We start from the raw sequence: 14,804 nt of genomic DNA on the forward strand, positions 1-14,804 counted from the left end.
GAGAGAGAGAGAGAGAGAGAGAGAAATACCGGACAGCAGCAGAGGCGGGAGGTGTTAGTGGAGGCTCATGGGAGGCTGGTGGCCCGCCCCTTGATGGCCAGAACGCGGCGAGGCAGGCACGGAGTGAGCCCTGGGACATAACTCCACAGCTTCACCCGGCAATCGCTGGAGCACCGGGGGGGTACACAGAGAGAGGAAGAGGAAGAGGAGGAGGAAGAGCAGAAAAGTTCAAAGCAGAGAAAAAGTACTGTTAGTGAAGACTACTAGAGGGGTACACAGACACGGGCCCCCATGCACAGGCACGCAAGCTTTTCCAATCAGCAATAAGCGTGCATACAGACGGCAGCACAAGCATACAATGATAATCAGTCTCCTTGCTTGCACATCACATACACAGAGACCCGCCCAGCCCAGGGTTGAATGCCTCAATCAAGCCTGCAGCATGCATCACCTTGTCTTTTACACACCGCAAAGGGAAACGTTCCACCGAATGATACGGCAGGCCTTGACATGCCAGATATCACGGTGATGGTGACATCATTCATTAATATACACATGCTATTACTTCAATACCTTTTGATTTGAATTTTTTTCCAATCTCTGTTTCATGTTCTCCAGTCTCTATGACAACTAGGTGAACTCCACTCATTCGCAGCAGCGACTTTACAGTAGAGGAATTTTTATGATGATCAACATCCTTCGCTCACAGCCAAAAGCAAAGCATCTGGTGTGATTTACTGTTCCACAATCTGCTGGAATATCTCCCACCTCCAAGGTAATTCTCCTTCACGCACCCCCAAAACAGTATTCCTTTTTCTATATATGCATCTCATATTATTACACATTATTAGACATTATTAGTCATGCCATAGATTTCATGGAAACAAAGACTGATGGAGCCATCATCTGCTATCAATGCTTTCAACCAATCGTTGGCTGTGAAAGACTGATTTCAGCCAATCAACGTAATTTTTCATGCAGAGTCCACATGAAGTAGTTTCACTCATTATGAGGTTTAATAAGCCTCACCGACCCATTGCTGGAATCACCCCCTTCTGTCTGTCTGTTGATGCCATACCTGGAAGCAGTGAAAATCTGCTTGGAGTTGGTGCAGATGGCATTGATGGGGCTGTCGTGACCTTTGATCTCTCCGATGGGGGTGAAGTTGTCCACGTTCCAGACCTTGAGCATGCCCCCTCTGCAGCCGCTGAGCAGCATGGGGCGGCCTGGCACATAGGCCAGGGCACAGACCCAATCCTTGTGGGCGTTGGGGATTTGCTGGACGGGTGAGAGTTGACATGGTCATATGGCGTGTGACTGCACAGACTTCTCAGCAGCTTTGCAGAGAGTCACTTCTAATTGTATTTTAAAATAGGACAACAGAAGACTACACTGCCCATGAGCCTTTGCTATGTGCGCACAAACCATAAACAGGAAATGAAACTGAATATTACTAAGCCAAGCATGGCAAGAGATCATCTACAAACCTTTGGGGAAGCACAGGCTGTAAGACTGAGACAAATCTACTTTATCTTGACAAATATACCAAAGCACTGCAGCAGCCATGTGATGCTGTCTTGGAGTGCATCCACTAAGACAACAACAACAACAAAAAAAACACCATTGCTCAAACAAAGCTAACCAGCATCAGCATTCAGAAAGGACCCCAATAGTGGGTGTCCTGCCACCATTTCTCCACCTGAATCAATAAATACAAGGCCAGGCCACTGTCATATTGTCAGGATCCATTTTGTAGCACAAACAACCAACAAGGACTACTCTACCCTGCTACTGCTGTGCCTCCTTGCGTGTGTGTGTGTGTGTGTGTGTGTGTGTGTGTGTGTGAGCGTGTGTGTATGGGGCTGTGTGTTTTTCTAGCCAGTCTCCAGCAGAGATGCTTGGTGGGCTGCTGATTGCCGGTAAATGAATAAAGCCAAACTGGGTTAACAATATGTACCATCAACACAAAACCACATAATGGCTGTTTTTGTGCTGGTCTTGCAAGAGGAGGTAAAACTAAAATGGGGGTCCTTCATCTGACAGAATGACCCAAATGTCCCCAACAATTAATGGATTACCCCTATAATTCTCCATACATACAGTGCCAGTCAAAAGTTTGGGCCCACCTGATTAAGATAATGGGAAACATGCATTCAAAGACATTTTGAATGATCGTGACATGATCTAGACTCATGCTTAAATGCTTGAAATTTTCTCAGACAAATATAAATAGTGAAGTTGATGCCAATGTATGAATTTCTTTCCAAAAAAAAATAATTAAAAAAAATAATTTGGCTACTTTGAAGAATCTAAAATATTTCATTTGACATAAATTTTGATTTGTTTAACACTCTTTTAAGTCACTGCATAATTCCATTTGTGTTATTTCATAGTTTTGATGTCTTTACTATTATTATAAAATGCGGGAAATAGTAAAAATAAGAAAAACCCTTCTATGAATAGCTGTGTCCAAAGTTTTGACTGGTAACGTATCTCTACATGATTTCCAGTTGATCACTTCCCACTACGCTCATCTTATACTCGAGTGAAGGCAGTGAAGCATTGCCAATTCCCAAACACGCAGGGACGAATATTCCGCCTCTTGACAATCAGGCAGCCTCAGCAAACCCTGTTCCACCCCTCTCTTTGCAGTCACTGCCGTCTGCTTCAGGGCGTGGGAGTCAGCCGCCATGACATGTGTAAGCACACCTGTGCACAGCACCCTGCCGAACGAGGCAGAGATCATTACCAAAGCAGATCCTCTGAAGCGCCACACCAGCCCACCTGACACAGCGAGGAAGGTGTCAAATTAAACAATATCACTTCGGCTCCATTGTCATGGCAACAAGGAGCCGTGGCCGATCCTGGTTATGGATATGGAATAATTACTGTGCGAGGCACGCGAAACAAAACATTTTATTGTGTATTTATTCATCTTTAGTTCTTTTGCCTTTATATATTCCCCTGTCATTCAAAGGGCTCTGCAATAAGAGTGACATCATTGCCTCGGTCTCTGTTCCGTTTGGGACATGCAATTTCTGAGACTCGCCTACTCAGAGAATCACTCAGACCCACTCCTTTTCTCCTCAAGTGAACCTGTGCCCGGACACACCTTCCCACCATGTTCAGACCATAAACTAGAGGGGAATATTCTAAAGGCTCCAATGCGGCGCGGTGCTTAGGTGGGATATACTTCGCAATAGTGTGGTGCAGTGATTAGGGAACTTGGGCTTTGGGAGGTTGCAGGTTCAATTCCCTGTTGGGGTGCAGCCGCAACACCCTTGACCAAGGCACTTAACCTGAATTGCTCCTGTTAAATTGAAAATGCGTCTAAGCTATGCACTCGCCCTACGCGAGGGCATCAGCCAAGGAAGCAAGTAATAATAACAATAATAAAAGACATCAATAACCGAGCTCTGCGATGTCTGTCACCCATATCCGCATGTAATATACTGCCTTCATATCTACTAGGAGAGGCAGAAAAATGAGAGCAGTTAACGGCGGAGCGTCAGGGCTGACCAGGGCTGTGATTTAGTTGCATCTGCTGCCTCTCACTCCAACTCACTCACGCCGTTCAGTGAGAAATAAATAAAAGAAGCAGGCTGAGCCCGAGTGTGTCCACAGGCACGTCTGCTAGGAACACACTCACGCACTCGCAGACACGCACACACTTCTTTGAACTGCAGACAAATGTATATTCAACCCACAGAGCAGGGAGATCAGATCCTGATGTCTTCATTTTTCCTCAGATTTTTAACATACCAAGCTGCTGGGTTTAGCTATAATAAGTGGCAGAGGAGAACATGGCTCTCCAGGACCGGTCTGGTCTCCAGACCAGCACCGGTAGGGTGTGAGTTAGAATCTCAGTGGGGCAGCAGTGTAGCATAGTTTTAAGGAGCAGGACCCATAAATGAAAGGTTGTCGGTTCAACTGCTGTAACCACAGCATGTTACTGCTGTAACAAATATTGTAACCTACGCAAGTTGCTCTGGATTTTGCATCTGCTAAATGCCAATAATGTAATTTAATGTAATCTGGTCACATTCTGTACCTGGATCAGTTCCTGCTGCTCCAGATCCCACTTCTTGATCCCGTTGTCCCGAGAGCCGCTGAACAGCACGTCCCCTTGAATGGCAAGGCACTCGATGCCGTCATAGTGCGGCGGCTCAAAGTTGTGAGCCGGGCCTATGTTACCCAGCATGCCCTCTGCCACATCAAAGACCTGGAATGAGCAAGAAGAGCCAAGGGTATACTGCCTATCAGAGTCACACAGGGACACATACACCATTACACAACCACTTAATGGTCGTGCAATACTTATATATACACCTAACGGTTGCACAATACCCTACCTGTTACTTGAATATTTCATTCTGTATTTACTGTGTCATTACACTGTCTTATTTATATATTATTTTACTCTCTTGTTTTTTATTTATTGCATTGCTTGCCTACTTTATCTTATTCTATTCTATTTTATTTTATTTTTATTTTTCTTATTTTTATTTTTATCTTTATTGCTGCATTGTTTCTGATACTGTAAGAAAGCAATTTCTGACACAATAATTTCCTTCGGTATCAATAAAGTCTTATCTTATCTTACCATAGCACCATGCAAAAACAGGGAAAAGTGTTTTTTTTCTTCTAAATTATTCAATTATTCAGAGTTTCAGTTTTTCCAATACTGACATGTAATTGGATTGAGCGTTCCCCCTTATGTACCTTGACGTAATGGTCCTTTGACCCCGTGATGACCTGGTCCCTCCCCCCAGAGGAATGGCCCACTGTCAGGCACATGACTGATCCTATGTGGCCAGTCAGCTTCCCAGTGGCCTGCATCCTGCGTCAGAGACCAAAGGAGTCCGTCACACCACACACTCAAAGAAGACCACAATGCTGACACTAATGTAAGAGACCCAGGGTTTCACATGTAAAGCGAGGGGCGCCCCTCCTCACCTGTTGAGGTCCCAGGTTCGAACGGTGTTTCCAGCGGCTGCGTACAGCACAGACCCGGCTGGGTTCAGCGCTATCTGATTGATCTGGTACTCGCCCTGTGCCACGGTGATAGTTCGAGTGGTGGTGCCAGCGCAGGCATCCCCAGAGACCACTTGACCAGAGGACCTGTGCGCAAAGAGGGCAGATATCCGAGGTGAGGTTTCACCCAAATGCAATATGGTTAAGGATGAGTACTTAGCTCATGAGTGGGCAAATCTGATAGGGGGGTTCATTTTGTGAGAGCCTGCTTAGTGGGTGGATCAGTAATGTGAGGTAGTGATTGGTGGGAATGGTGCGGGGGGGATCAAACATGTGAGGTGCTGCTTGAGGGAGGGGGACACTCACGTGAGGGTGCGAACACACTTGGCGGAGTCGCGGATATCCCACACTTTGATGTAGGACGTGGAGACAGTGAAGACCAGGCAGGAGCTGCTGCAGTACTTGACAGATACCACATTGTTAGGGTGACCCTTGAGGGTGATGATCTCCTGGCCTGTCACCAAGTTCCACATCTTGCAGGTACGGTCTGTAAAAAGGCAGCCAGTGAAAATGACATAAGGTTGACATGCTGATCACATGATCTGACATGGTTTTAGATTGCACATACAGTATGTTCTGATCTGGACATCCATAGCCGTAGTCTCTGTATGGACTGGAAGACTGCTATCTTCAGGAGCTGTTAGTGATCAACTCTCACATTCTCACCACAGTGCATTACAATCAGATCTCCCCTCCACCGCAGCCAACACCCTCCCAACTTGAAAGGTCTAGTTAATAACGTATCACATGCTCAAGTCTGCAGGGATGCTGAGCTGTGTTTCCCTAGCAGGTCCTGTAACCTGAGGTCTCTCTAAGGTCTGTCCATCATTACTAGCCTGTAGTCTTTTCTTCTATAAGAAGACCAAGGACAGCCACAGAGGAGCCTTCACAAACTGCTGTTCTGCCAGCTATGTCCTCATTATAATCGCTCTTATTCCTGATCAGCTCTTTGCTCAAATACCTTCGGTCTACTCTAGAGGTCAAAACTCATCTGACTCTCTTCTGTCGCACTGGGCAATCAGGCTGTAATGTTGCGTAACATTAATGTGAACACTTCATCCTTTCTTGCAGTTACGCCCTGCTTTTCAGCATTTCCACAGTGACTTTATAGAGTGCTGTTTCTTAACACCTCTGCAGAACAGCAATTCAACAGAAGCAGGTTTTAATGCAGACAGTGGGGCCTAGAGTGGGTGTGTCCTGGGGGGGGCAGAGGGATGTGTATAGAGAGGATGGGACATGGTGGGAGTGTGTTCGGGGAAAGGGGTGGAACATAGTGTGGGTGTGCCGGGGGGGCAGCACCACATAGGCGTGCCAACATAGGTGGGGCCTTCAGTGGTTGAGCGTGGAGGGGTTGGAGTATGGTATATAAGTGTTTGGGGAGGATAGAAATGGGGACAGATGCACACCCATATGCAGACTGGACCGGCTTTGCTCTGAGGTCGTAAGGCGAGAGGAGTCTTACCTTTGGACCCAGTGAAGAGCAGCTCGTCCGTGGCATCAAGACACAGCACGGGTTTGGAGTGACCCTCCGCCACCGAAACACACTGCAGAGGGGCTGTCCTGCCCCCCTTCACGCCCCCCACTGGGCTGATCACACCCCTGCCAGAGAACACATTTGTGCCATGAGAACCTCCAAATAGCAAGGGGATTCATGGCCAACCCAGAACCCATTACAGAAGGACTTATGTTTATGTCACATCCAGGCTAGTGTATTTCTGAAACAGCACCTAGGCTCAGACTTCACCACTAAGTCAGACATTCTGTGAGCAGTGCTTGACTTGGCCTGCATTATCAGCCCTCTGACAGCTAAAATGTTGTAGCGACTATGAAATACACAAGCAACTTGAATGACTGCTGTAATTGCTGGTATTTTATTCTCTGCATTCTGCTCTGACCTTGTTTGCTTGAATGCTCCCTATGTCGCTGTTGATAATGGCATTTGATGAATTAATGTTAATATAATAATTAAAATAATTCCCTCCCAGCCCAGGTCTTCATTTTAAATTCAACCAAACAGACAGCAGGCTCAATTAACTCTGCTTTTAAAGTGCTGGGTAGGCCAAAGGTTAGCATTGGGATGGATCTGATTGGCTTACAAATTTATTGCCCATGAAGCCTTAACAGGACAACACCATCTGTAACCGTTGTGTTTTTGCACTTGAGTTCATTTAATAAAATGCAGGGTGACTTTATTACAGTCGAAACAGCATTAATGTGTGCTATTAAGTCTTTGCAGCTCAGGTGATTGTTTATGTGCCAGGGAGCAAACTTCGAGCTTGCAGGGAGCAAGAAAAATAATGGATGTTTAGCATAATGACAATCATTAATACAGGCCATAGCAGCCACTGTGGACTTGCAGTGAATGCCTACATACAGGAGCAATCACATTAAATTGTCACATTTTCAGGGACTATGAGAGCTAAATGGGGTGTTGGCTGTGTTTTGGCATTTCTGACTCAAGAAAGTAGACTGATTAGAACATTATGGTCTGGGCCCCTTTCCAGAAACATCCATCCAACAAAAAAATGAACTGCTGAAGTCCGAGAACATCTTTGGAAAATCATCTACTTTAACTTGTGGCAGAATTATAGAGAATGAAGGCAGTGTATGTGTATGTGTGTGTGTGTGCGTGCGTGCATGCGTGCGTGTGTGTGTGTGTGTGTGTGTATGTGTGTGTGTGTATGTGTGTGTGTAGGTGTAGGTGTAGGTGTAGGTGTGTCAGGTCTGTGTCTGTGTATGGGTGTCCTTGTATCCTACTTAAAAAAAAACTATGATAATTCATTGTACACGCATCAAGCTTTGCAGCACAAAGTTACAAGAAAGTGCTGCCTTTATTTTAAAAAAATGTTCAAACGTGGACACGAGAGTGTTCTTTCCCTTCACAGGCACTCCGTTGGCAGGATCTTCCCAATTAAATACCAAAGTACTTCACCACCAGGTCCCAAATCTCCACAAAACAAAAAAAAAAGTTTAACAGGGGAAGCTGCCAATGAATGCATCGCAGGCTGCAGCATATAATACATTTGTGCACAGGCAGGTTCAACTGGCAGGGCCTCATACAGTAAGTCATGGAGCTGCTAATGCATGCAGCCTTAGGGTTACACTTGAGCCCTGTGCTTTCTTATTTGAGGAAAGACCTGGCTGTTGCACCCATGAGTTTTGGGGTGCAATTTAAAAAAATCCAGTTCTGTGCATGATGTAAAACAAAGTGTTCGAAGTCTACATATGAAAGGGAAATTTGCAAAGCAAGTGATGTAATGTTCCTAGAGAAATGGCCAATTGTTTGTGTGTGTGTGTGTGTGTGTGTGTGCGTGTGTGTGTGTGCGCGCGCACACGCGCATGTTTGCGTGTGAATGTGTGCCAGTTTCTGCACCTGTGAGACCCTCCCTGCAAAACCCTATATTGCCCAGTGGTTCTTGGAAAAACATTTGAACAGCAGAGATATTTCTCCCATTCTCTTCCTTCCTCTTTATCTCTTTCTCTCTCTTATGAGGAGCCTTTTAAAGATAGATCTGACAACTGCGCACTGCCCCCTTCTGGGGAGAGTGGGAATGAGCACCAGAGTAAGCGCCAGCAGGTTGTCGGAATGCCAACCTGCATTCTGACAGTTGGAACTGGCATGCGGGGCCCCTCTGTTTTTAGTTACCTTATGCTGTTTACTTTTGTCGCACGTTCCCAAACCCAGCCCCCGCCCATCTCCGTCCCTCGCAAATCTCTTCCTCTGCTGCCAATTACCCCAGCTCCTTTACGACTTCATCCCCCACGGCAGTAAAACTTTCTCTTTCTCCCCTCAAAAATAACGAGGCCCTCCCGCTGGTTGGCGGCCTTCCCGAGCTCACGCCGGCCCCCGCGTCCTCCGAGAGACTCTGGAGCGAGACGGAGCTGGAGAAAAGCGAAAATTGGTCTCTGGCGGATACCGGTCGCATCCTCTGAAGTCCTAATTACGCAATCACAGAGAGAGCCACCGAGGCACCGCCGGAGCCGCTGGGGGGAGGGGGCTGCTGATTGGAGAGATACAGGGACTGGGTCATCACTTCAGAGCAAAGGGACCTGATGCTGGGGGTTCATGCCCCCCCCCCCCCCCCCCGAAGGAAGAGGGGACAGAATGTATGTGGAGCTCAGAGGCAGAGTCCAGGACAGGATGAAGAGGAAAACGGAGCTGCCAACAGACGAAGACTGGGACGGTTTCAGGGACGTCCCAAATGCGGGCTCTGAAGAGGTGAAGGCATCCACAGTCTGGTTCGTCTTGACTCCGCCAACTCGTTTAACGAACCACAATCGTAATTAGCACACTGAATGCTTTGCCCAGCACCGAGACAGAAATAGAACTGGAGGACGAGCTGGACTAAAGCCCAGAAGAAGCACATTAGGGCAACTTTAATAAGGCTGCCAGTAGGATCGGATGCTTCCTTTTTGTATAGGAGAACAGCCAATTCCGTCTCCTATAACACACGGGGCGAGCCTCTTTCTTGCAGCAGATGTTCTATGAGCCAACATGGTTGATGGCACCATTTAGAATGCTGACAAAATCACGGTTAAAGCAGTGTCTTCTCCCAGAGTCCACAGTGCCCACAAGGAACCCACTTACCCACGGCAGAGGTAATATTGCAGAGTATTTCAAGCGGTGTCTATCCATCACCTCCCTCCAACTCCCATCAGACACCCAACCAGCTGCCCAGCCCACTTCCCACCCAGCCGAGCATCGTGCTGTGCAAATAGCTCTGCTGGCACTACCCAAATGCCCCCAAACTCAAAACCCAAATGAGGAGAGAAGCTACATGCATTTCAGCCAAACCAAAAATGAAAACAACTGAACACACACGGGTGCAGCTAAATAAATGGTGGATATATGACACAGCGAAGCTGGAACCAAACTGTGACTTTGCACACAGTGCCCTGGAAAACCAGGTCTCAGCAGCAATTCATCTCGGCCAAGACAGTGTCTGTGGCAGCGCTCAGCTGGCACACCCATCCGCCCAGTCAGAAAATAGGAGCCTGGTCCTGATACATGCAGAGCTGCCAGATTCAGCACTACCCCCCCCCCCCCCCCAATTATGATCTACAAGAGAGGGGGTCTGTATGTGGCAAGTCTGAACGTTCAGGGGAAAGAGGCAGGTGATGTCGTCTGAATGAACCTTATCAAGCTGCTAAGAAAGTTCAGCCTCCCTCCTTCAATTTTGAGATGACAGCAATATTGATTATAAGGGGAAATATCAACTTTAAAGTGAGTTAGACAATAAAGTCAATTTTATTTGAGTTAGTGTCAGTATAAATGCAACAGAGTCATGATGCAGCTAGATTTCAACAGTATTCTACGTACTACACAAGATATAGAAGTCTACTTCCTACTTTTGTTGTGGTCAGTGACTGGACAACTAAAAAGGCGCACCTGAGCCTCAAGGTTTATGTCCATTGCTCTATGGCTGCAACTTTTTCCCTAGGGAGAATAAACACTGCATCAACAGAACTGTAATGGACTTATACACGGTGTGTTACAGCTTGGCATTTAGTTCTTGACAAACGCATGCGCAGAGATTTCTAACAATTACACCAATACCTTTTTCCCCCCTTAGTTTTTCTGAAGACTTCAGAATATTCACATAAATTGTGTTATATTATTTTTTAACAGTCTGATTAGACCTGGGGCCGCATGTTCATTCAGTCGTGCCTTTAGTACATTACACGGTTTCTCCACCGGCGACTGAAGGAATTAGAGGAGACGCAGTTAAACAGATGGATCTGCATAGCAGGTCTCGGTTTTATTCCACTGCCGACTGTGGAACCATTAGCTCCTAATGAAATTAGGGGAAATATATTCACAATATCAAAACAAATAAATGTAATAACCGTGTCAGGATAACAGGAACTGCAGGAGGTATTTGGTAATATCTCTGAGGTTCAATTAGATTAGTAAGTGCAGAACCCAGAGCTTGCGAGGCTGAGCCCAGAGGCCTTGATTTAAAGTGGTTAATATTGAGAGAATGATGTTATAACAATAAAGCAAAAGCAGGTACCTTAGGGTTTGACCAGAAATTACAGTGTGCTGGAATCTGAGCATTATTCTGTTTACCTGTCTGTTTAAGACCATGTGATTTGGTGCATGAAAGCATGTATCTCATTATGCCACCTGGTGGGCATTCAAACTACTGTCCTGGCAGCAAGTTAATAAATTCTTTAAACTATTCCTTGATATCAGTATGGCTGAACTTTGCATAGTAATTTTGGGGACCAGAAATTTGTCACCAACTGCTGTAAATCTTGCAGACTATAAGGTCCATTCAGCACTTAAGGAACATAGCATAAACGAGAAGGAACAGAGGTAGAGGGGACACAGCTGTGAAACATGCACACAAAACACCTCCAGCCCCAAGAAGGAGGGGCCAGAGACAGACCAATCAGGCAACAAAGAGGAAATGTGAGAGACAGACAGATCTCTACCTGAGCACCTCCGAGAGAGAGGAGTCGCTGTCATCCGACCTAAGGACAGAACAGTATCAGGGTTAGGGGTGGGAGGGGTCAGAGATAGGGTGGGAGGAGCAAGGGGAGGGGCTCTCGGGAAGCAGGCAACAGACAGGGAAATGAGGGAAGGTCCGGTTAGCAGGACAGAATACAGCAAGTTTATTAGGAGGGTAGTTAGAGAATTTGTCACAAAAGGAACTGCACCCACTTTCAGCTGCACCTCAAAAAAGATTTGCTCCAGCACACCTCAGGCTTAAAGCCTCACTGCAGAAATGCTTTTTTCAGCCATGCGTAGTTAAATAATAAGATAAAATTTTTGTTGCAGTTATCTATTAATCGAGTATATCACATAATAAATATATAATATATAATATATATACAATATATTATATATAATATATATACATGTATTTATTCCATCTTATTCTCAAAGAGGAATTTTTATTTGAAGACTGAGGTGCTGAGAGAAACATCAACAATACACTAAGTAGTCATTGTTGAGCTCAAAATGACACTGGAGCAAATGCTTTCCACAGGGGGAAAAAAAGCTTTTGGATAGGTATCCAATCATAGTCAAGGGAATCACACTACTTGTCCATATCAACAAAATTCATGTCATGCTCCTACAGTAAACACATTCACCCCAAGATTCCATTCCAACAAACATGTTAAAGATAAATGAGTTAACATCCTGAGTGGGTGGAGGGTTAGGTACAGTAAGCCACCCAACTCCCTTTTCCTTCCTACAAGTAACACGAAAGGGTAGGTGATCAATTCTACTACATGCCTGTGACCTGTTTTTTTTTCATCCCGTGGTCTCACAAGAAGAGGAAAAAAAATGTCTGTTTCAGGAGTCAGCAATTCTTTCACCCCTTGAGGGAACTGTCATGCATTCGGACCCGCTGCATTCACGTGCAGCAGACCAGTGCCTTACTAACCGTGGAAGTGATGAGCAGTGCGTGTTAAAAAAAGTCCTTCATTAATAATGAACCCTGCACCTCACTGTAATGCACCACCTCAGTGACCCATGCTGGACAGGGATATTACCTCCCTCACTGCTTCTATGAAAGGAGCGATAATTCACCGTGACAGATCAAAAAAAGTCATTTTCCAAAGCTTGCGATTCAAGTGGCGGTTAATTCGAATTGTCAGGGCGGTAATCAGCGCAATCTTCTTTCAGGTACGCTCAAAGGTCGGAGAGAGAGTTTGCTGAGAACAGCAGACGCTAAGCTGTAACCGACTGGCAATGCAAAAGAGCAGGGCAAAGCCCATGAGGCTCCATGAAGGTCTATGCTTCGAGTCTGCCGGTATGTACTAGTTTCTAACCAACTACTTCTCAATTGTACATGCGTGCGAAATATGCTTTGACCCTCATTCACAGCACGGCTCAATATTTTGACTCCCCTTCACACAGTGGTGGCCAGTGATGCATAATGAATAAGGCTTGCTAATCATTTAGCTGATCCCTCTTTTTGACTAAATCAATGTCAGATATCACAGTGTTACCTTTGTACACTATGCATGAAATTATTTTAATTATAAAAAAGAGATCTGGTTAGTTCAAATAATTTTCATTACAGGAAACAGCATTGAGAATGCTTCTTTTCCTAAAACTAATTGTGCTTCTCCTTTATAATTGAAATTACTGTATTTCATGGGAACCACACAAAGACAGAGATATCGCACTAGATGCAATCAAGTAAAATGGAATCAGCTGCAAATGAGTGATATTTATTTGAAGTTTTATCTTCGTTAATTAGGCAAAATTAAATCAAAGACAAGTTATTTGATCTCACTATCTGTGCCTCACCAGATACCTCTGTTTCACAGATTGTTCAAATCCCAAACAGCCTGCCGATGGTGTTTCATTAAAGACAGCAGAGTTTTGGCACTGCTTTCATTCTGTTGTGACGATTCACTCATTTCTGTACTTTGTCGTCCTCCTCCTTCCATCCGTGATGATTTGTTGTAGGATGAAGCTCAACACACAAAAGTCAACTGCTAGTTAACACTCAACCCCTTGGACAGCAATATACAGCATAATGAAACATTCCAGGTTTAACACGTCATTTTATGCATACACTATAAAACATGTTCTACAATGCATCATTTTACCATGATCATAACCACTATTACTTTACATACATGACTTAACATGTCCCTTACATTTTGCATGTATTTCAATAAGTAACTGTTCTAACTAGGAATACAGGGGCTGATGTAATATGGTATGTGAGGTTATATAGTCCTTAATCACAATGTCCTTAATTATTAATGTTAAGACTGAGCATGTGAAAATATGAGGAGAGGTTTCCTCTCAGTAAAGAAACAGTCAAATAACCATGTAAGAGAAAAGACAATGATATAAGAATGAAATATAAAATGGCATGAAGAGAAATCAACCGTGTAGCTGCAATGGGAGGCCTGAATGAGGAATGTGTCATATGCACACGAGCACATATATGTACACACATGAAGACACACATACTCGCACCCACTCACTCTAATCCCACACATATATGCATGCCAAATGCGCACCAGTTCACACACACTCACACCTACACACACGCATACAGTGAGCATGAGTCTTCCAGGGCATGGTAAAAGTCTTCCAGTTAACACACCAAGAGGGACCATCTGAAATCTTCAAACACTTTTTTCAATATCTTCTTCAGTAGTGAGAAATATTGTCCTCTCATAAATCACATTCAGGCAGTGCCAGACTGCAGCTCTAGAGGCATAATTCCACCTACACGCTGTCAAATACACTCAGAGTTTCAAAACAACGAGGTCAACCCAAGGCAGCCGCTTTAAAATGAGCTCCCCAAATCTATCCCGAACACTGACGACTCCATTAAAAAACAATACCATAAAGAAAAAAGAAACATTTAGTGAAGGAAAAAGAATCTTTTACTCTGAGCTAATTTACCAACTCCTGGTAAGAGAATGAGAAACCGCAGACTCCACAGCGGGCCCCCAATGATTCCTCATTTCGCGGCAAATTTGCACTCACGCCAATTTCACGTTAGCGGCGCCACCGTGGGGTTCATTTAAAAATTAAGGATCAATAAACAACGGAGAAATCTCAGATCAAAATCTCATCCTAGAGGAATTAAATCGCCGTTGTTCTCCCGCCACGGACAACAATCGATTGTGTGACGGTAAACAGGACCTTGTTAAATCCCATCAGAGGACCACGAAGGACATGTGACCATAAATGATCAGGTGCGTTTCCCTATTATCTTCTATCTATAAGCATCTGTCAACATTGACCAAACACCACGAGAGTGTCCGCAGTGCAAGAAATCCTG

At 45.0% G+C, this 14,804-nt stretch overlaps 1 protein-coding gene across 1 annotated transcript in view; it reads right to left on the minus strand.

The window, feature by feature from the left end:
* kif21b (kinesin family member 21B) overlaps positions 1-14,804 on the minus strand; it is a 54,634-nt gene that overhangs the window by 869 nt on the left and 38,961 nt on the right. The window contains exons 27-34 of the mRNA XM_036530591.1: positions 11,473-11,511; positions 6,497-6,633; positions 5,341-5,521; positions 4,957-5,121; positions 4,723-4,840; positions 4,052-4,222; positions 1,079-1,278; positions 30-165 (exon numbers count right to left, since the gene is read on the minus strand). Of these exons, the coding sequence (XP_036386484.1) occupies positions 66-165; positions 1,079-1,278; positions 4,052-4,222; positions 4,723-4,840; positions 4,957-5,121; positions 5,341-5,521; positions 6,497-6,633; positions 11,473-11,511 (1,111 nt within the window). The 3' untranslated portion in view covers positions 30-65. The remainder of the gene's footprint in view (positions 1-29; positions 166-1,078; positions 1,279-4,051; positions 4,223-4,722; positions 4,841-4,956; positions 5,122-5,340; positions 5,522-6,496; positions 6,634-11,472; positions 11,512-14,804) is intronic.

This window comes from Megalops cyprinoides, chromosome 6 (genome assembly GCF_013368585.1).
Source record: "Megalops cyprinoides isolate fMegCyp1 chromosome 6, fMegCyp1.pri, whole genome shotgun sequence".
In the NCBI taxonomy this organism is placed as follows: Eukaryota; Metazoa; Chordata; class Actinopteri; order Elopiformes; family Megalopidae; genus Megalops; species Megalops cyprinoides.